At 43.8% G+C, this 23,185-nt stretch overlaps 1 protein-coding gene across 3 annotated transcripts in view; it reads right to left on the bottom strand.

The window, feature by feature from the left end:
* Positions 1-5,457: 5,457 nt before the first annotated feature.
* Positions 5,458-23,185, bottom strand: part of Plekhm3 (pleckstrin homology domain containing M3) — a 160,811-nt gene continuing 143,083 nt past the window's right edge. For 2 of the 3 annotated variants that reach the window (XM_048344858.1, XM_048344860.1), the window contains exon 8: positions 5,458-6,757. In XM_048344858.1, the coding sequence (XP_048200815.1) occupies positions 6,580-6,757 (178 nt within the window). In that variant the 3' untranslated portion in view covers positions 5,458-6,579. The remainder of the gene's footprint in view (positions 6,758-23,185) is intronic. The other variant, XM_048344862.1, reaches the window with a different exon arrangement.

Genomic DNA, 23,185 nt, shown 5'->3' with positions numbered 1-23,185 from the left:
CATAAAAACGCGATGCCCTGTCAACAACACAACTTCAGTTTTACATGATTACAATGACTAACACTTTTAAAAACCATGTACACAAAAATATGGATAACATGCCAAACAAAAATGTCATGAAATGTATAACACAACAGGAAAAAGGCATATATGCCAACACATTAGTTATTACAAATAGCTTAAGATGGAGTAATGCAAGTGCCCAAATCCAAGCTTTTAGTCCATTCTAAGAAAATAAGAATAGAAACAAGGAAAAAATGAACATAGGCCTGATCAAGAGACTTTAGGACAAGTTGGACAAAATTTCTTCACCTCACTATGTTCATGCTTGGCATTTGTCATCTATCCTGTGACCATTTCTTAGTGACAGCTTTTCCTTGAATCTTCTATGGCAGGCTAATTCTCATTAAAAGTCTGGGAAGTGTGGGGCTGGGAATATGGCCTAGTGGCAAGAGAGCGTGCCATGTATACATGAAGTCCTGGGTTCAATTCCTCAGCACCACATATACAGAAAATGGCCAGAACTCGCACTGTGGCTCAAGTAGTAGAGTGCTAGCCCTGAGCAAAAAGAAGCCAGGGACAGTGCTCAGGCCCCAGTCCAAGTCCCAGGACTGGCAAAAAAAAAAAAAAAAAAAAAGTCTGGAAAGTGACCAAAGCCAGAATACAGGCCGCTATCAGCAGTGAACAATGTGGATGCTGAATGGAGGACTCGCACATACAAAGGAACATTTTCATCAATATTTACCTACAAAAGGAAATATTTTCTGCTGTAAAGGAAAAGAAAATGCTCATGGGTCATATTTGAACCTTAAAAAAAAAGGCTAAGTTCCTAGTCTGCATATTCAGTTCCGGGTGGCTGTTCTTCACCACCCCACACCAAGGGCCTTGGTGACATCATGACATTCCCCTGAGTTTGGCTAAGGAAAGCAAGCCAGCAAATAAACAAAAGGAGTGACTGAGAACAACATAAAGCAAGGGTAAAACATTGTATGGTTGTATCTTTTGTATTTTCTGGTCAGAGTACCCAAGGGCACAAAGAAGCCAATGTTTGCAGCGCTCTAATAATGTTTCCAACATGAACTCCTGCACTAAGGAAGTTAAGGCATCAGGTTAAGCAAAGGTGAGATCTGGCGGGCATCCTGGCGCATGCTCACTCCAGTGCACTGGTGTGAAACATAGCTAGCAGGGAAGAAGTAGAGGTGCCAGATTTAAGTGACTCCTGCAGGCTTGAAGTGCTCATGGGAGACTAGGCTAGAAGCACTGGGCTCTACTATAAGGCACATCTACAGAGAAGGGAAACATTTATAGCAATGCCAGCACACAGAGGGAGCCATAGCCGCCCTCTTCAGTAGGCAGGAGAGCTGTTACAGGTGTCTCAGTCTCCTAACCTGAGTAACCGCTGGCCTCACATAAGAACTTCGCGATGAGATGAGCAGCCAGGGGGGTCTCTTTCCACAGGAACCCAAACCGGAACAGAATCTGTCACCTTTCCTCACACCTTTCATCACTTTGTGGGGAAAGAGTCACTGTGATGGTTTGGCATCCATCCTAAGTAAAACTTCGGCCTGGCTTGGGAAAGAGGGTGTTCTACTACTTTCTGACTTTTACTTAGAATTTAAGAATGACTTGGGTCTTATTTCAGCCATGCACCTATTAAAATAGTGGAGAAAGGCCCTAGAGGCAGAGATTTCTGAATCTAACGAAATGAGAATGGACAGATAAGAAGGCTGCTGGGTGTCAAGACTTAACTGTGAAAACACTTCCAGTGTGAAAGGGACAGGCAGTGGTCTGGTGAGGTTAAACGGAGAGAGCTTACTCATCCTTCCCTGGTTGGACTCACTGGAGCTCAGGAGACTTGTTCAAGGAGCAGGCATTCAAATCTCCTAACGTACATATAGTATTTCACCAAGGAAGGCAAAACAGATTCACTAGGGGTTTCAGTCATGCCAATGAGGTGTGTTTCTTTATTTCAGAATATGAAAAAGAAAAAATTAAAATCGAGAGAAAGTGCATACATCTCCACTTACTATGAGAAGATCGAAAAGAATAAGTAAAAATGTCTGAGTGGAAGCCAGGCAGTATTCGGGCAAAGTGCTGAAGATTTATTTTGTGATCTAGTGATTTCCATACAGTGCAGTGGGTGGATGGGGAAGGTGCATTCTGCGCATGTGAGCAGCAGCGGCATTCTGCCATGAAGCAGACTATGAAGTAGGAGCAGGCTGTATCTCTTCCTTGGATAAGGCCTGTCTCTGCAGGAAGTGACCAACGTGAATAGGATCACATTGGTCCCCTGCCCCCACCTCCCGCAAGTTTGTGTATGGTCTTTTTTTTTTTTTTTCTGCCAGTGGGTAGAGAACTAAACTGCAGGTTTGGGAGCTAAATCTCTGAGGAGGCATGGGAAGAAACTATCAGGTATCCACATGTGGTGTGTATTCACATCTGGCACAAACAAATAGAGGCCAGGCACAGGCCCTATGCCAGGCGTGCTCCAATGGAGCAAAGATCATGTTTGGCATCTAGAGTGATATAAACACCTTCACTTCAGTGAGACCCTGAAAAAATCATGGCACAGGCCCACTTCAGGAGGCTGAAGGATACCACTGTGATGGAATGCAAAAATCCCACACCAGCCATACACTCTTCCTCCCCCCTCCCCCTCCCCTCCACAGTCCTGGGGCTTGGACTCAGGGCCTGAGCACTGTCCCTGGCTTCATTTTGCTCAAGCCTAGCACTCTACCACTTGAGCCACAGCGCCACTTCCAGCTTTTTCTGTTTATGTGGGGCTGAGGAGTCAAACCCAGGGCTTCATGCATGCAAGGCAAGCACTCTACCATATTCCCAGCCCCCAGCCATACACTCTTTATGGTGAGGTCTAATGTAGAAGAATCAAGAAGTATGACCCCCCTCCCCCCACAAATAAGTTCATCACAGGCAACAGCTTACAGATAGGAGAGTAGCAGAAGGGGACCCAGGAGCATTTATGAGGGTTTCACTTTGGAAACTACAGCCCTGGAATGAGCAGCCTAGATTCCAGGTGACTGCCTCTAAGTTCTTTGTGGCCTTCCTGCCGCAGTGCAAGCTGAGGTCTATTTCTGGAACTAGCATCTCTCCTGGGTTAGATGGTCTCTGGCCCTGGCAGAGGGGTTTCCTTAAGGATACTCCAAATAATGGCCTTTTTGGTGGAAAGTGGTTCCTTGGATTCAGAGGCCAGCTTCAGGAGAGAATTGGCTTTCTTCTGTCATGCTTTATATGTGCAAAGTATTTACTATTGAGTGAAAAATGGAGCCCAAGGCTAAGTGGGTATTTGCTTGGCTTTAAGGAGATGGAAACCTACAGACGTCGCTTTTATTTAAACAGTTTCTAAGCAATAGAACAATTACCTAACATCGCACCATGTAATTTGTTAGTCTTGGAAACAGTAAGGGTGTTCATACGCTCTATGGCTTTCTGGGCTGAAAAGCAGTTTTAAAGTTCATGGCAGACCCAACTCTTAGGCTGGCTCTGCCCTGTCCTGTCAGGTTCTGGCGGTGGTGGCAGGGAATGTGTAGGCCCCTGGCTGGCACGGACCAGCCTGTCAGGGTTGTGTAAAAGGAGAGAACACAGAAGCAACAGGGACACAGTTCGTTCTGGGTAGTGATGGTGATAGTACATTTATTTTTTTACCTTCTGAAAATAAGCAGAAAGCAACGTGGATGGAAAAGTTCTCAGAAACTCCTGGCAACAACTAATAGTTAACAGGGTCCTCTAAATAGGGAATGGGGAAAAGAAAGGTTTTCCTACATCAGGGAGCCAGAATTTCCCCTTGACTCTCAGTGGATGCCTGTGAGTTAGGACAGGCAATCGTATGGATGGAGCAAACATGCTAGCAGAGATGCTTCTGCACTCAGGTCTCCAAACCAGTGTGCTAAGAATGACCTGCTGACAGCTGGAATCACAGATGCATTAATTATAGTGAAGGCAAAAGTAAGCTACAGTGACAGGGAGCTGGAATGGGGGGAGAAGGCACTTTGCCATGGGAGCACATCTGTTTTACAAAAAGCAGGTCTATAATTCTCTTGTGAGAAATCATGTTCAACTGTCTACTCTGAAGCTGGCAACTACGAATACTTATGAAGGGGAGGAGAAAGGAGATGATCGAATTCATTTGCCCACTTGCCAAGTGTTAGAGACTTTCCACCCTTGTGTGTGTGTGCGCACTCACGCCTAATGAAGGGGGCTATCAACCTGCTTTCCTATGAGTAAAAGGCACCATAAAGCATCTCATGAATAGGTTCTGCCTTTCTAATATGTTTCATGCCTTGGTTACAGCTACTGTATAACCAGGAAACAAATGCACGTGTGGAGCTAAACTATTAAGCTGAAATGTGTGGTCTGGAACCAAAGGAAATGGTGTAGGTTGGGAGGTGAAATGCTTACATCCAATCATACTAAAGTCAAATTGAAATGTCACTAACTGGACAGGAGTGTCACAAGGTGGCCCCTGGAGGGGGCAAAATGTGGGCCTGAGTGTACCATGATAATTCCCCAGATGTGAACAGCTGTGGAACTGGGAAAGTACAAGGGACGGATGGCATTGGCTCAGTGCAAAAGATGCAGCATCTCGTAAAGTCTGCTGAGAAGTGCTTTGTCATAAACATATCTTCCTGTTCTGGAGAGAGTTAAGTTGGAAGGAAAGGGAGACATGAAGTTTCCAGAGCCTCCTTGCCTGACTTCTTGGCTCTCACAGGGGGACTGTGTGCGGGGGAGGGTGTGTGTATATGGGAACAGTACACTGGCAAAACAGCAAAGCAATTCACCTATTTCTTATTCCTGTTATATTACTTATTTTAGCAGTATAAGTGTGGATCTACTTATTCCAACAATATTAGACTTAACTCATTATTTTTAAGCCTTATATTTTCTTTAAATAAGGTTGGCATTAAAATGTTAAATATTTAAATAATTAAAAACATGAGAAGCCACATGTCGTATGCACCTGTAATCTTTGAAATTTGGGAAGCTGAGGTGGGAGGATCCATGAGTTTGAGGCCAGCTTGAGCTACAAAGCAAGGCTCAGTCTCAAAAACAAAACGAAACCAACACAGAAAGAAGTGAAAGCATGGGGCTGGGAATATGGCTTAGTGGTGGATTGCTTGCTAGCATGCATGAAGCCCTGGGTTCTCAGCACCACATACACAGAAAAAGCCAGAAGTGGCGCTGAGGTTCAAGTGGTAGAGTGCTAGCCTTGAGCAAAAAGAAACCAGGGACAGTGCTCAGGCCTTGAGTTCAAACCCCAGGACTGGCAAAAAAAAAGTGAAAATAAATTAAAGTGTCAAAATGACAGCACAGGGGGCTGGGGATATAGCCTAGTGGCAAGAGTGCCTGCCTCGGATAAACGAGGCCCCAGGTTTGATTCCCCAGCACCACATATACAGAAAACGGCCAGAAGCGGCGCTGTGGCTCAAGTGGCAGAGTGCTAGCCTTGAGCGGGAAGAAGCCAGGGACAGTGCTCAGGCCCTGAGTCCAAGGCCCAGGACTGGCCAAAAAAAAAAAAAAAAACCAAAAACAAAATGACAGCACAGAACAATGAGAAATAAAGCATTTGAAGTGACTGGGTCAGAACTGTCTACATAGACCTATGAAAGGACATGAAAGGTTGTCTCTCCCAACATGTATACCACATATAGTATCTACCAGTCTACACACTGATGCCTTGAACAACAATCCCAGGACATTTTCCACAGCTAGTACCATGGAAGAAAACCGTAAATACTATCCAGTACACTCTTGGAAAGTCATCCTTAAAGAACCACATTGCCTGGCAAATACAGTAGAGTCACATCATTAGGTGGGTGTATTTGCACCAGCCAGCATGCCAACACCATGCAGTTATTAGTTGCAGAGGTCTCTTCTTTTCTCAGGAAAACACCTTCTGGGATTAACTTGAAAAGCAGCCCAGCTCTCCTCCTAAGTTAGGGGTATAGGCTTTCTGCCAGTGGGAGCTTGTTCTCCTGGCTTCCTGCCAAACAGCTCAGCTTCAATGATCCCCAACTCTGCTAGGGACAAGGGGTCCTGGAAGGATCTGGGAGCATTCCTATGTTCCACAGATTTACTAAAATGATGCCTGCCTCAGTTCCCTCAGCCCTCTGTGAAAGCTAAAAATAAATAACACAGAAATAGCCTGCAGCTCTGTTGTTTGGTGCAAATGCTTCCTCCTGGATCTGTGTAATAAGATGGTCCCGAGAGACAGAGACAAGCAGAGAAAGAGAAAGGTGGGAGGGAGGGAAGAGGGGTGTCCAGAACTGGAAAGCCATGTGTGTAAACCACATTTTGTTGAGATCAGGCAGCTATTCATGGCCAAGTGTAATTCAGTTATCGGCAGGCTCTTGGCCACAGAAGTTTTGTGGACCTGTTAGGCAGCTATTCATACGGAACACATGTGTAGGAGGTATAGCTATGAATATATATATATATAAATAAATAAACTATCTATCTACACCTAGCTGGAAAGGAGACACTCTGCTGAACAGGGTGCAAGCGGCCACCGAGAAGCCTCTGGGCTGGTGGTTCCGGGAGGACGGAAGGCGGGCGGCCGCGGTGTCAGGTGTTCTGGTAGGACAGCTCGAACATGGTGCAGGCCTCCTCCAGGCTCTCATCCACATTGAGCCGCCGCCAGAAGGACTTCTGCTTCTTCTGCAGCTCCCGACGCACGCACCGCGGGCAGGGCACCGACTTCTCCTTGCACTCAGAATGGAAGACGGCTCCACAGCTTTCACACCTGCAAAAGGTAACCAGGGCTGTGATGAAGCAAAGGAGGGGCAGGACACCCTGAGTGATGTCTGGGGGCCTCGGCACTGGCTCTGATTCTGGGCATCCCTGCCAGAGGGAAGAGGAACCACTAGGAAACACGGGCTGTTTCTCTTTCCCAAATGTTCAAGGTTGGACTTCATTTGAAAGACATCGGAGCCAGCCTGGGGAAAGGCATGAGGCTGCCGAATGAGGGGAGGGGGCAGCGACCCCAGCACCCCGTGATTCGGAGGACCCTGACCTCTACACAAAGAGAACTGGCAGTGACTCCACAGTGAAGGGATGGAAAATGGGGTGAATGGCTTCCCCGACTGGCATACCGGCGGTGAGCCCAGCGCCACTTCTGTGAACACAGCTTCCCATCCACTTAACACCAGCTCTGCGGCTCTGTTAACTCACTGCTTTTATTTGACAGTTTGAGAAGGTACAATGACACATTTTCATTCTCCAAATGACATCCTGGGAGCCTATTACTCTTTGTGAGCTTTCAAAAATTAGGAAAACCCTCCCAGCTTTAAATGCCTACCGTTATAACCCAAGTGGGAATGAGAGCAGGATAGAGTGGGGAAGAAAACATTTCCCCCGATGCCAGGACAAGTATCATAATTTATAGAGGAGACATTCCAGGTGGATGACTCGTTTGTTGTCTGGCCGGGTGGGAGTGTGCACAGGAGTCTGTCTAACTTGTTTTCACTGCAGAGTTTTTTTTAATAATGACTAACAAGTTCAACCACAGCTGCTCCAGTTGGGTGGCCCGCTGGTGAGAATGCGGTTTGCATCTTTCACATGAGTGACAGGTGACTTTTACTTGGTCCTAGGAGCCCAGAGAACGGTTATGTTTCCTTGTTCAGCCAACAACATGCAGGGATGGTTGAGTCCTGGAATGGCTTTTTTGTTGTTGTTGGTCATGGGGCTTGAACTCAGGGCTTAGGCACTGTCCCTGAGTGCAAGGCTAGCACTCTTATCACTATGAGCCACAGTACCATGTCTGGTTTTCTGGTGGTTAACTGGAGATAAGAGTCACATGGACTTTCCTGCTCAGGCTGGCTTCAAACCCCAATCCTCAGATCTCAGGTTCCTGAGTTGCTAGGATTACAGGCATGAGGCACAGGCACGTGGCCCTGGATTGGCTTTCTAAAGGGCTATCCCTAGGGCTTGGCCTCAGGTGCTTTGGACTCTTCCCATAGTTCTTTTCATTTTTATTTTTGCCAGTCCTGGGGCTTGGGACTCAGGGCGTGAGTACTGTCCCTGGCTTCATTTTGCTCAAGGCTAGCACTCTACCACTTGAGCCACAGCACCACTTCTGCCTTTTTTTTTTATGTGGTGCTGAGGAATCGAACCCAGGGTTTCATGTATACAAGCCAAACACTCTTGCCGCTAGGCCATATTTCCGGCCCCCTTCCCATATTTCTTCTAGCTACAGACCTAGGTTCAGGGTGTCTCGGGGCACCATTCCCTAGACTGCTGGCACCAGTGAGGGTTTGCCCAAAGGAAGCTCTTCTACTTGGACCTTGTGTCCTTGGAGAGGAAACCATGACTTGTTAGGCGAGACACTAGGAAGAGGGTCCATCTGGGAGCCAGCAGGCAGGGGCTTCCCTGCCCGCCTCGCTCAGCTCAGCTCAGGGGCGAAGGGAAATACAGTGGGGGTTCGGTCAGTGGAAAAGGAACTTCAAATTGCTTCCCTGTTACTGGTTGGACTATGTCACCCTGGAGGTCAAATACAGATCCCTCAGTGTGTGGAGACAGGATGTGTAGGTGGTATTAGTGAGAATGGTATAAGTGCGAGGCTCATCCCCAACAGGCATAGTGTGCTGAGAGGAAGGGCACAGGGAGTGTGCCCTCAGTTCTGTCCCATGTCCTGCAGAAAGTGGCCACCCGGGAGCCAATCTTTCTAGCACCCTTGCAAGGAAATGTGCAGCCTTCAGAACCATTTGAGCCACCCAGTCTGTGGTTGTGGGTGTGGAGACGGTGCAGACTAAACAATGCCCTGAGGCTGGCTGCGTCACCTCCAGAGCCTCTGCCTCTGCAGAACGGGTTAATAACATCAGCACCCACTGTGCAGGGTGCTGCGAGTCCCAGTGTCAAGTGACATCACCAGTAAAGTGTTCAGCACAGCTCTGAAAGCTGTGCCCCTCCAGCTACCTGCTGCTCTTCTCAGGCACTGTGGAGGCGTGGGGACACCCCCTCATTCACTAGTTTCCAGGAGCTAGTGCTTGTCTCCTGGGACACAGAGTTGAAGAGAAGGTGGTTACCAGAGCTCAGGACTCCTGGCTACCCTTGCCAAAGCTCCTCTGGAATGGCAGGCACACTGCTGCCACCTGAGTAAGCACCCTTCCCCAGCCCCCCCTCCCTGCCCCCTGCGCATTCAGGAAGACAGGGCTTCAAGTCAGATACTAGAGCCAAGTTGCTGAGCAACCCTGGGTAGGTGATTGCCTCTTGGGGGCTGTGTTTTCCTTGTGTGTAACAGGCCGCTCCTCATGACTTCCCAGCTCACTGGGCTGAGGCCAGGCAACAGTACTACCTACCTATGACACAGCCCCTCCCAGGTGACACCACTACCACGTCCACCACACTGGGCACTATGCTGGGCATGGCAGGGTCACCTCTACTCTCTCCGTCTCCCCTGCCCTTCCCTTTCCTGCTGCCAGCGGAGATGAAGGTCAGAGAGGGGTCTCACTGCCTCTCGTCTGGGCCGGTGTCCTCGGCCCCCAGTGGCAGGGGCTTTGTCCCCACTTGGTCAAAACTCTGTACCCTCCTATCACTGAAGTGACACAAATGATAGCTTTATCCAATAAATTTCCTCCTATCTGCTCCCTAGACAGGGTTGGTCAAGGAATTACACAGCCAGGGATGTTGCCCCTGGGCACTGATTGATAAAGAGAAAACACACAGGGTTCCTTCTGTGCCACTCCCTTATCTCTGTTGATACCAGGCCCCAGACTGGGAAGAGATTGAGTCTTATCGGATATTCTTGGAGCAACAAACACCTTTGGAGTGAAGGGACCTAGTGCACCTGCTTTTACCAGCCAAAGGTCAGTAACTGAAAAAAAGTCATGAGATTAAAAAAAGAAATTAATGATTTCAAAATAGAACCACATCTTATTTTCTAACAATTTGTAACCCAGCAGGCATCTTTTCAACGTTAGTATGGGGATACATGGATCAATGGCCTTACTCAAGATAAGCAATCTCCTAACCCTGATTTTCTTCTTAAAGGAAAAGAATAAAGACCGGAAAAAGTAGAAAGAAGAACTGTTCTCTTATGCAAAATTAATAGAGCTCTGTATAGCCTTCACATTAAAAAAAAAAAAAGTAGTTGGGCACCGGTGGCTCATGCCTGTAATCCTAGCTACTCAGGAGGCTGAGATCTGAGGACTGTGGTTTGAAGCCATCCCGGGTTGGAAAGTCTGTGAGACTCTTATCTCCAGTTAATCACAGAAAAAGCTGGAAGTGGTGCTGAGGCACAAGTGATAGAGCAACTGATGCATTTCCCCATGTTATTCTTGTACATATACATGCCTCCTTTAACCCTGGACTTGCCCTCAGCACCACTGACCTGCTGGATGGGGTTTCCTTGGCTATGAGGGTCATCCAGTATACACGCTGGATGTTTAACAGCAATCTTGGGCTCTACACCCTAGGTATCAGAGACTCCTTGCTACCCCTTCAGTTGTGACAAACACAAATGTTTCCACACACAGTCAAATGTCACTAGGAGGACAACCCCCCAGCCCCCAGCTCCACTTCTGGTTTTCTGGTGTTAATTGGAGATAAGAGTCTCATGAACTTTCTGCTGGGGCTGGCTTTGAACTGCAATCCTCAGATCTCAGCCTCCCGAGTAGCTAGGATGACAGGTGTGAGCCACCGGTGCCTGGCTTTACTCTCTTACTGTGATCGTGCAATTCTACCCTCAAGCCTCCTTCAAGGCTGGTTCTCGGTTACATGGCCAGGCTCTGGGCAGTTTCCCTACGGCGTCTTCTGCAACTTCATGACCCGCCCAGGCCATGCAGCAAATCAAAAGCAAACACTTTTATATAGTTACTTCATAAAGTACCCTGCTCTTGTGCAATGGCAAGGCCATTAGGTTACTATAACTTCTGCAATGGAAGACAGACTAGGAAGACAATCAGGAGGCTGAACTGAAATGCAGTGCAGAGAGCTCTGTTGAAGGGAGGATTCAGACTTTGGCCCAGGTTGGCCATGGTGTCACAGGCACTTTGCTTAAATTACTTTATCATTAAACCTAATCCTCTACAGAAGTTAGCAAGGTTGGGGGTCTTCCAACTTGTAGATTTGGGGTAGATAGAAAATGCTACTCTGGGTTGTAGCTTCTCTTCAAAATTTCTTGCTCCAAGCTCTGAGGAGCAAGCTCCAAATTAGCATAGACAGCTTCCGAGCCGCAGTGGAGTGATGGATAGTACAGCAAGTGCGACTAGGAAGGCGAGGCTGGAGTCCGGCTCCCACTGAGGCCCTAGGTCCAACACTACAACTGTCTGTATAGACCACAAACAGTCTCTCTCGAGATACAGACCAAGGAACACCTCCACCATCTCAGGCCAACATAAACCTCATTTTGTATTGTAATAAGAACACTATGGAATGAGACTATACATTTTATGAACTGTCTTGGATATAAAAAAATAGCATACTGGTTCATAGCAAGGGAAAGAGAAATGCACTATCTAGAATGCGTAAGAATCTATTATCAAGAAATCCAACAGACTGATGGTCACCGAGTTCTTCTTGTTGGTCACTGAAGCCAAGAAAAGGAATCTGCTGTGAAGTAGAACCACCACATACATGCAGGGGGAAAAGTCTGCCTCCCAAATATGATGGCAAAGAGGCAAGAATTCCTGGTTGCAGACAGTTTCCTGTGGAATGCTGATGATATGAGACCCATTAGAGACAGGCTCAATGGCTTTATGTGTGTCCTTCCACGGAGGCCCCAGGAAACTGCTCAAGGTCACCAAAATGCTTCTGCTCCGTGTACATTGGGTTCTCCTCCTGCTGGCTTTTATTCTTGGCTCAGGCAGCGGCCTAAGCTATTCATATTCCACTTGGATCCACTGCCTTCACTTTGGCTGGATGTCTGACAAGCAAAAGGATAGGCCTGCAGAGCAGGGCAGATCTTTGGCTGATTTCCACTCTGCTGAACCCACAGGAATAGGGTGGGGTGCAGAAGTAAGTGTAAGTTATCAGGCATGCGAGTGTGGTTTTGTGGATGGCTACTAGGGAAGGCACCCCATAAGGCCACTAGCTATTACTGGTTTTTCCAAGAAACCGAGATGATTACCTAAATCCCTTAGCTAAGAAAGGCAGTTATCAGTTTGGTTATTTTAATGCTTTGGGTTGGTGTTTGCTTATGGCACTTGTAAGTAAATGAACATAAATAAACAATCTGTCATTTCCTTAAATAGGCAACTGGCCAGTGTACATGTATACTATGTATATACTTACTTACATGTATATAAGTTTTCTTCAAAGTACTCAGAACCCCTTGTTATTGAAGCTTTTAAAGTAAAGATGAATTAAGTATAATTTAAACAAATAATACGACCTAGTAGAGCCATTCTTTCAGGGGGAGGAGGAAGATTATAGTAATGAAAGGTTAACAGAATCTCAGTAAGAAACTGATTATGATTGGGTGATGACAGCTGGAGAGAGGGTCCAAGTTGTGTAGTTGTGTAGCAGCTACCTGTACCATCTCCAGCTAAGGTCTGGCCAGAAACAGGTAAGATGGGAGGAAGAAAACAATGGAGTGGCAGAAATCTTGGATTATAAATTGAGGAGCCTTGCAGAAGGGAAATGGAGTATGTTTTGGTCTATCACATTAGGCACTGATCATACTTATTACCACCAGCTCCTCTCCCCCTCCCTTTTTGTTTTGGTTGAGCATAAGGAGATAGGGGACAAAAAGATATGTCCATAGACTTGATTGGTATGTGTGAGACTGGGAAAGATCCGTATTTTTGGCTAAATGTCTGCAAACCATTGCAGAGCTACTGCAGTAGCCTGGAACGGTCAATGCAAACAGAGTAAGATAAAAATTAGAGAGTTAAATTAGGCAACATCTATGGGGCCCTTTGTCTCTGCTTTTGAACAAAGTATCTTCTTAAATCCTTGCAACAACAGCTGTCTGAGCTAGGTATTATTAAGTCTGTCAGTAAGTTAGCAGAATCTATACAAAATAATAAGTGGCAGCTTATCTGGCCCCAGAGTGAGTAAATGAGCGAACGACTTTGGACTTGATTCCAATCTTGTGATGTGAAATTAGGTCCTCTTTCTACTCCACAGTCCTTAAGTTATTCAACACATATCTAAAGACCTGCTAAATCCCAAATCTGGGAAGTGGTATGTCCAGCCATGATCTTTTTATCTGCCCTTTAAGCCTGAGTTAATTAAGGAGTAGTTTCCTCAGCTTGTATCCCACAAAGCATCTGCCTTTCACAGGTCTTGGACTTTGAGTTTGTAAACCAAGCTCAGCTAATGCCTTTGATAAAAGCATTACTTAAAATCTGGATTCAAAATAGAAAGTAAACAGGCACTAATTAATTCATTTGTTAATTTCGCTACCCCACTGTGGACATTAAGTCACTGTCATTGGTGCAAAAGCTCAGTAAAGTGCTTCCTGCTAATCTGCAGATGGTGGCAGAACTTCTGCCAATGCTATAGTAGGGGTTCAAATTTGAATAGCTTTTACCTGATTGCAGAGAATTTGGGAGACAGGGAAAAACTGGTATTTCTGATTCTGCTAAGCATTTAAGGTTCATCTTGCAGTTACTATAATTCTCAAGAAACAAATGCCTACCTTTTCTTGAGATTACCTCAGGGGAATTTCTTGAAAGATTTAAACACTTCCTACTATTGATGGAAAAGCTAGAACATACTGTAATTATGATCACTGAGGACTATATTGAGAGCAATGTTTTTGTCAAACTTCCTAAAGTGGTTCAAGTGCCTACAAGTCTAAGGGCTATTTAGAAATGTCTTGCTAAATCTAAGGTAATGACAGTTGAATATGAGAACATTAATAATCTCAGTTTATATATGTGCTTCCATTGACTCACAAGTCTTCTTTTTTAAATATAAAACTGAAAAATTCAAGTCATGTTTTCAAGGCAAACATTTTCAAATGAAATAATGGTTTAGAATAAATATAATAACTTACGTAAGACTGGATGGGACTTATTTAACATATATTGAAGTTCCTCAAAGTGCTAAGACACTTAATAGAGCCACAATAAAAAAAGTTTACAGGCAAAGGTATGTTAGAAAATGAAAAAAAAATCTAGAAAGTAAGACAATCTAACTTGTTAAGTATCATGATTATTTCCTTGGAGTATTATTGATTACTGATATAAACTTAGAGAAATTAAAACAAACAAATAAGTAAGCAAGGCGTTGGTGGCGCATGCCTATAATTTAGTTACTCTGGAGGCTGAGAGCTGAGGATTGAGGTTAGCCTGGGAGAGAAAGTCCATGCACTCTTATCTCCAATTAACTAGCAAAAAACTGGAAGTAGAGCTGTAGCTCAAGTGATGGAGCACTAGCCTTGAGCAAAAACAACAACAACAACAAAAACTGCAGGGACAACACCCAAGCTCTGAGTTCCAGCCCTAAGATTGTCTCCTCCCCTGCAACAAACAAAAATTACCTTATAATTACTTTAGATTAATGCTCACATTTTTCTCCTGGCACCAAGACAATTCTCTTAGCAAGATGGCACTTGGTAACTTGCTGACAGTTGATTTGTTCTAGGCCCATGGAACTCTCCAAGGGAATCTGTAGGGCCATGGCTGTACTAACCAATAACTAAGCTTTCTTTCTTTCATTGTTTCTGGTTGGTGTTTTAAGCAAGATCTGCAGGCTCCAGTGTGAGGAATACTGAAGTGGGAACCTTCCAGCGGGTTGAGGCTGCCCTCCATTCCACAGAGCTGGGGATGGAGAAGGTCACCTTTGTTCCTGGAAGCTTTCCCATTCTCATCATCCTAGTCGATGGTGTTTCTTTTAGGCCCTGGGGCCTGTTCCCCTCCCCATGCCTCTTTTTCCTTGCTCTCAAAGAAAACTTGCTTGACTATTTCAATTCTAGATGAAGGCTTCCTTTCCAATCACTAATATGAGCTTTCCTGCTAAAGCTCTTAAGTTTCCCTTTTCTCTACCGCCAAGGAGTCTAGATTTCGGGGGTGGGGGGTGGAGGGAAGGGGTTCTAGAAAAAGAATTTCTAGGGAAAAATAAGCATATATGTATCAGTTTTACAAAATTTTATCCTTTAGTTAGTGGCTTCTACTGTTTTCCAAGGCAGTCTTTGAAATAACCTCTGGCTCATTATTTGCAAGTGTGTCTATTGATGTTATTGGTTATATGAAAGGGCAACCTTTTCACATTCCTTCCTTTTTTAAAATTTTAGCCCTACGAGGGGTTTGAATTCAGGGCTTTGAGCTTGCTCAACTAGCATGGTAGCCTCCTGGAATTCTACCACTTGAACCATGCCTCTGGCCTTGCTTTATGCTGGTAATTTTGGAGATGGAGTCCTTTAGACTTGGCTCAGAGTGGATTAGCTTTAAATGACCCCAGGAATCTAAAGCTCCTGAGTAGCAAGAATAATAGGCATGAGCCAGTAGTACCCAGCTTACATTACTTATTTTTAATGCTATTTTAAAAATATTTTTCATTAAAAGGCTGTAAAATTCTGCCCATTAATTGTGGGAACAACTACTACCAACAACGGCAGTAGAAGTGAGACTAGGCGAGTGTTGTAGCACCTTTTATTCCATGAATAAATTCCAGGGCTAGTGTTCCAGCAACAGGGGAAGGCCGAAAGTTCCCTAAACTGTGACTTGGCCACCAATACCACCAAGGTAGTGCTGAGCAGGGCTTAGGCCTCCATGAGGATAGCATTCATTGGCAGGTAACTGCTAAGTTTCCAGCTTTCTCGGAGTTCTTTGCTCTGGTATGATCCAGGCAAACAGCAACTTCTGTCCAGAGTGTAAGCATAGAAACGCTTCAACTTTATCCCTATTTAAAAAATTGCAAGAGCATCAGAAATTGAATAGTTGATCATAAATGGTACTTATAGATTTTTTTGTGATGTTGCCTAATGCAGCATTGCTGAGTACTTTAGTATTTAGGACCCTGAGTGTTTAATAAGGCTATGGTAACATGTATTAGATGCTGACATTAAAAAAAAAGAAAGAATTCTTAGAGGTAATTTTCAGGATCTATTACCATCTGAACTCTCACAGTTAGTTGTATGGAAAAAAAACCCCTCAAAATAGCAAAAGTGTATACTGACAAAACCAAGATACTGTTGTCAGTAATTCTAAAGCACAAAAAAGTTCATTTCAGAATGTACTCTGTTCAGTCTGAAAGCCAATATTTTTTGTGTGTGCAAAGGTAAATATTCCTTCTCTTCCCTATTGTGTATTCAGGTTACTTATTTACAGTCTCATGGGGAAGAAGAAAGTATACAGTAGAAAAAACTGGCCTAAAAGATATTTGGAAAATTAAATTACCTGAATTGCTTAGCCAAGCTGAAACATTTTTTAAAATTGGGTTTAAGTTACTATATATATTTCACGATACACATTTTAACCTTCACAATGATGAAAATTATCATTCTACTTACTCTACATAGCTTACAAAGTCTATGAGCTTTCACATTAAAACCGCTTCCTCCATTTTGGGTGATAAGTACACTACTTTCCTGTGTTTAGTAACATCTGTTCCCTCTTTCACTCATTCTGTCCTTCCCATACATACCCGTGAGTTACTTAGTTCACTTTCATCAATGTCCAATGTACTGATGGTCCCCTCTGCTATTATTCTTATTGTTAGTATTCTTATTGTTATTATTACCCACTTTCCACTCATTCTGTTCCCTCCTTCTAGCTTCCCTCGTGTGTGCTCGTGTATATTCCATATATGAAGTAGGTAATACAGAGTCATCTAAAAATAATAGGACATTTTCAGACGAGGACCTTCCTTTCCTTATCTTTGGAGTCCTAAGAGGTGCTTGGGTCTTGATACTTAATGCTTTTCTCCCAAGGCTGTCCTCTTTTGTTTTTACTGTGTTTTGATATCTTGAGTCCTGTTTACTGTGTTCTATCTCATGGCATTTTAAAATCTAACACTCATATCAGGGAGACCATAAGCCATTTGTCTCTCTGTTCTTGGCTTATCTGGCTCAACGTGATTTGTTCTAGTTCCATCCATTTCCCAGTGAATGCTATTATTTTGTCCTTTCTAATGGCAGTGTAAAATTCCATTGTATATAGATACCACATTTTTTGAATCCATTCATGTATAGTGGGGCATCTGGGTTCTTTCTGTATCTTGGCCACTGTGAACAGTGTGGCAATGAACATGGAGGTGCAGGAGTCCTTGTCCTATCCTGGTTCCTGTTGCTCAGGGTAGATGTCTAGGAGTGATAAGGCCAGGCCATAGGGTATGCCTATGGCTAGTTTTTTGAGGAACCTCCCAACTGCTTTCCAGAGTGGTTGTACTAGTTTACATTCCCACCAGCAGTGCAGAAGGTTCCTCTTTCTTCAGCATTTGTTGTTGTCTGAGTTCGGAATATAGGCCATTCTTACTGGGGTAAGGTGGTATTTCAGGGTTGTTTTTATTTGCACTTACTTTACAGCCAGGGATGGTGAGCATTTCTTCATGTATTTCTTTGCCATTTTTATTTCTTCTTCTGAGAAGTGTCTATTTAGTTCCTTTGCCCATTTAGTGATTGGTTTACTAGGTTTGGAAGGGGTTTCTTGAGCTCCCTGTATATGGTGAATATGTCTGTTGCATTGCTGGTAAATATGTTTTCCCAATTGGTTGGCTGTCTTTCTAGTTTAGGAGTAATGTCTTCAGCTGTGCAGAAACTTTTTATTTATTTTAATGTAGTCCCATTTGTCGAGTCTCTCTCCTATCTGTTGTGCCTCTGGAATTTTGTTCAGGAACTTCCTGCCTGAGCCTATAAGTTCTAGTGTCTCTCCTACTCTGTCCTGCAGTAGATTCAGAGTTTCAGGTCTGACGTTGAGGTCTTTAATCCATTTTGAGTTGATCTTAGTACTTGGTGAGAGGCTGGTATCCACTTAGTTTTCTGCATGTGGTTGCCCAGTTCTCCCAGCACCGATAGTTGAAGAGGCTATGTTTTTTCCCTGTATGTCTATGGCTTCTTTGTCAAAAATCACAAAGCTGAAACTTTTAACATCATTCTCTCCTGACAGTAAAGTCACCACTGGCCTAGCAAAACACATCTGTCTCTAATAAGGCAGAACATCAGCCATCACCCAATAAAGTCACAGATCTTGGTGATGTCTACGTAAATAACAAATCTTAAAATCAGTTTAAAAGCCATTTGAAATATATGTTATCAAGTGCAGATTTGAAAAATTCTTCATTCATTTTTGAATTATTTATTGAGCATTTATACTGGAAGAGTCTAGATGGAGCCATGAGCAGGACAGAAAAGTCTATTTCTTCATGAAGTTTGTATCCTTTGAAAATGGTGGACTGGATCACTGTTGAATTGTATTTTAATCTCTTTAGGCAAAGAGTAGCATAAGTGGTCAACTGCACTGAAAAGATCAGGACAAATCCAAATGCTAAGCTATGAAGTGGAAACAAAGCCCTTCTACCTTTGGTCAATAAGAGCTTGGAGTGCCATAAGCCTGGCACTAGGTCTAGAGGGGTGGTGGCTTGGTCAAAGGTTACAGAGAAATGAGTGGCAGAGTTAAGAATAACGCCTACTTTTCTCTATCTCTTCTCCAGTGATCTTTCCATCAACTAGCTTGTCTCCACTTATTAAATGGATTGTAAAGGTTTTAGAACCAACTGTATTTTTTTCTTCTAAAAGTACCTGTCAGTAAATATTTGTAAGTTAAATGTGACTACTGTCTAAACCAGATGCACTGTGATAACAAGACATAAAATTATCTTCCATTTGCATATATGTATGACTAATGTGTAGAAAAAGAATACACTATTTGGGGGGCTGGGGATATAGCCTAGTGGCAAGAATGCCTGCCTCGGATACACGAGGCCCTAGGTTCGATTCCCCAGCACCACATATACAGAAAACGGCCAGAAGCGGCGCTGTGGCTCAAGTGGCAGAGTGCTAGCCTTGAGCGGGAAGAAGCCAGGGACAGTGCTCAGGCCCTGAGTCCAAGGCCCAGGACTGGCCAAAAAAAAAAAAAAAGAATACATTATTTGGGTACGGTAGATATCCTTGCAATCCCAACAGTTGGGAGGCTGAGGCAAGGGGATCTTGCATTTGAGGCCAGCTTAGCTCAATAATGAGATCTAGTCTCAGAAAAAAAAAAATATGGAGAGGTTCCTTCTTTATACTTCTGTGTATAGAAATACAAAAATTAAGGTTTTCTCTTGTGAACATGTACTAATTTTGTATTTAGAGAGTTGAAATAGCACTTGAAGATGAACATTTCCCTCTCTAAACAATAAAAAACCGAGTTCTCTGGAATGCTTAAGGACAAGACTGCACAATGTTAACCTAACTAGAAGCTTGTCTAAGAGGAGACAGCATCCGTCTATTCAAGTGACCAAATGGCCTCAAAACACAATGGTGACCTTACCAGCTAGGACTGTGTTTGTAAGGGCACTGTATTTATCAAGTAATGGAATAAAGGGCCAGGTCAGCCCTGCAGGTTTCACAGAAAGTCTCACCTGACATTCTAAAACACTTGACATGTGGCTTTCGGAGACACCAGGACAAGGTGAAATGCTATTTATCAAGTTACTCTTTGATCAGAGTTTAAAAACCTGAAAAACATTGCACTTTGCCAATGAGTTTTTTTTTTCAGTGACATATAAACATACTGAAGAGTGACCAAGGTGAGTAGAATTGGTACATCTTCTCCCTGCTTCTGCCACTCACTGTACACAAGAGTTTTGTTTCTTCCTGGATTTTTCTAAAAGTCTCCAGTCCCTTCTTTGCCTGTAAGGTAATGATCTGAAATGACAGGTGGAAGTCTCTTCTCTACTGTCAGTGTGAGAAGGCCACCAGGAAAGCCCATCAAGCTGGGAAGAGGTGGTTCATGCCTGTAATCCTAGCTACTCAGGAGGATAAAATCTGAGGGTTAAGGTTGAAAGCCAGCTCAAGCAGGAAAGTCCAGAAGAGAGACTTTGTCTCCTTAATTAAGCAGCCAAAAATCAGAAATGAAGCTGTGGCTCAAGAGTGCTAATACTTAAATGAAAATCTAAAAGGGGCAGTGTCCAGGCCCTGAGTACAAGTCCCAGTCCTAGAACAAACAAATGAATGAAAGAAAGAAAGAAGGAATTACATTCCTCAAAATACTCTTCTTCAATCATTCAGAGACAGAACAAAACAATATGCAGATGGAATCAATTGGTTGCCCAGAAAACACACCTACGAAGAGGAGTCCAGATTTGCAGTTGTTCTTCCTGACATCCCACACCTCATTACAATACTCACAGAGTGGCTGCTTCCCAAGGAAAGCCACAGAAAGGAAATATCATTAAAACAGTATATACATTGGGGGAAGTTTCTCCCTCCCTTAAGACTGACCTAGCCAGAGCTGCTGTCCTGTATTGTTGAACAGGATGTAACAAGACTGCCAACCATAGCCCACAAACCTGCTAATTAGGTGCACTGACAGTGTTTGCTTTGGAACCATTTACCAACAAAGGAATGTGTCAGGCTGATTAGTGAGAAAAGGGTATGTAATGTACGTGCACTGGAGTCCAGATGAGGGCATAATCCAGGTATTCAGTCTGTTTGTGCAAGGACTCAAAAATGAAGGCTGAACAAATAGGAAGCAACAGTGCAAGCCTAGCTTGAGGGGAGGTCTTTTCTCTCTCAAGTTTTACTTCACCTATACCCCTGCCCCCAAATTCTGCCCAAACACTTAACCCCAAACTCTCTTTTGAAAAGGATAAATTTGAACTGGCTCCTCGGGAAAATGGAGGAGCTTTGTGAAGTTGCTGGTAAAAGCACAGAAGTCAGCGGCAACTTGAAGCAAAACCCTCTCCACATGCAGCTACGGAGGGGATTCAGCACCATATCACTCTTACACAGACAAATCAAGAGGAAATGCTGACACCAAACAACTCTAAATGGACTCTTCAAGTTGTGCTGAGAAAAATTATCATCTCAGCATCTTCAACACTTTATATAATAATGCAGGTTCATTCTTTCTAAACAAGCCTTAATAAGGTTTGATAATTAAGTATTCGAAGCTTCACGTGTTCATGGAGCAGAGCGAAGGGCCAAGTTCAAGAACAACATCTGTGCCACAACAAGTTTAGGTTCTCAGGACCTTGGTGGTAAGGACTGTAATGGAATGTGACATGACAGAGCAATTCAGAAGGTCAAGTGTGTTGGGTGAACTCTACATGCTCTGTAGGAAAAACTGGAAGTTGCTGGAGTTGGTCAGAATGATGTAAGGAATAGAGCTGACACTAAGTTCTGTGAGGTCTCCTTTTCCTGGAAGGTCGCCTGACAAACTAGATTTAAAATGTGAAGAAGAGGACGACCTCTATTAGAAACTCACCTGTTATGGCCTTTTCCATGAGGCCAAGGTTCATTCTCAAGACCGATGAGGGACAAGTTCTTGGAATGTGTGAAGATGAGATGTGTTTGATGAGTGTATTATCTGCTAAGAGTTTGATAGTCCTGAGTTCAAGGTCCTATCTTTATTTCTTAGAGAGAAGAGGTCAGGACACAGTGAAACTGGCAAACTGCTTGATCTGCATTTTTGAAGCCTGGTATTTAAAAAAAAACAATGAGCCCTTTTAGAAGAGTAACCTGTGAGCTGACAATGCACAGCGCCACACAGGAAGAACAACTCCCTGCCAGGAGAATGTTGCCAACTGGAGCAGGCTGGAGATCCAGCCAGAAAAAGACCATAAATGGCAGATAGGTTGCCCCAGCCTCATCTACACAGCTGTAGTGTTACTTCACACTTTGAATATGCTCATCTATCTCTGGGAGTATTTTACATTCCCTTTAGTAATTAGGTTATTTAAAAAGCTTTGTCAATGTACTTATCATTGTAAACTCTTTGTCAATGTACATATACTTGGGTGAGCTAAACAAACAATAAGCATTTATGGAATGCAAACTCACATGAGGCCACCAAACTTAGTGTGAAGTAGAATCTTCTTAAGGAATACTCACCTCTGAATGGCGCCCAAACTCCTTATAAGGGCAAGGGGTCACAAAATCTTAATTTTTTCAATTTTGCATGTTATAGGGCAAAACAATCTACAAAGCCAAGTGGGTCAGGACTGGCTGAAGATGCATTTTTTTTTTTTGAGATAGTATCTTGATATAGAGCCTAAACTGGCTTCAAACTCAGCCTTCCCAGTGCTGAGATTAACACTAGGCTTGAGTGTGTTTGTTTTGTCTTTCTTTTTTTGGTGACTGTACTGGGGCTTGAACTCATGGCCTGGGTGCTGACCCTGAGCTTTTTTGCTCAAGGCTAGTGCCCTACCACTTGAGCCACACTTCCATTTCCAGCTTTTTTGGTAGTTAACTAGACATAAGAGTCTTACTAACTCTCTTGCCTGGGCTGGCTTGTAACTGTAATTCTCAAATCTCAGCCTCCTGAGTAGCTAGGATTATAGGCGTGGGCTACCTCACCCCGTGTGAGTGATTTTTAAGATGAAGTGTTATGTATGAGATATTTCAATATTCAAAAATGACATTTCCATAAAGGTGTTGAATGGTCTCCTTAGCAGCATTAGGGGAAGATTAGTAATGTGTACCAACTGCAGAGGAGACAATTTAAGGATTTAAAGAACAATTTAAGTTGTAACCACTGTGAATTTATGTAATTTCTTTGCTTGTATACTCACTGTTTTCTGTTAAGTCTTAGATCACCATTAGCCTAATCTCCTGATTTACAATTATCAAAAGTTAGAGCTCTTATTTCTGTTTTCTGGGAGGGGCAAGGGCTGTCATTTCTACTTGTTTAGGATGTGGGATTTTACCATTGTTTCCACAGAATGTTGATCTTTCCTAAAGCTGTGCTTTCCTTGTAGGCCTCTAGGGGGTAAATGCTGGATTAGGCTTAGGCAAAGCAGTCTTGCAAATCAGGATCTTCCTATTGTATTTAAAACGTTCCAATTTGGACGTTAAGGCTTTCTTATTTAGGCTAAAGAGACACAGGTGTTTAATTTGTGTTTGAGAAGGAAGAATTTCTCACGGGTAAAAGCAGCAACACTGTCTTCTGAATGGAGGGGAGTTTGGTATGGTGCAATACACTAACTAGGGTTAAGCTTGGGATCCAGTTTTCCCAGCCAGCCTCACTGCCTGGGGGATGTGCATGAAGTGGGAGCTTGGCTGTGCTGTCACAATAGTCTTCCACCCACTTATCAAATGAAAGCATATCTTTCCCACTGCAGTCTAACCTTTGCCTCACAGCTC

Source organism: Perognathus longimembris, chromosome 4 (assembly GCF_023159225.1).
Source record: "Perognathus longimembris pacificus isolate PPM17 chromosome 4, ASM2315922v1, whole genome shotgun sequence".
Lineage (NCBI taxonomy): Eukaryota > Metazoa > Chordata > Mammalia > Rodentia > Heteromyidae > Perognathus > Perognathus longimembris.
The sequence above is the reverse complement of the archived record's forward strand: the minus strand, read 5'-3'. Positions and strand labels throughout refer to the sequence as shown.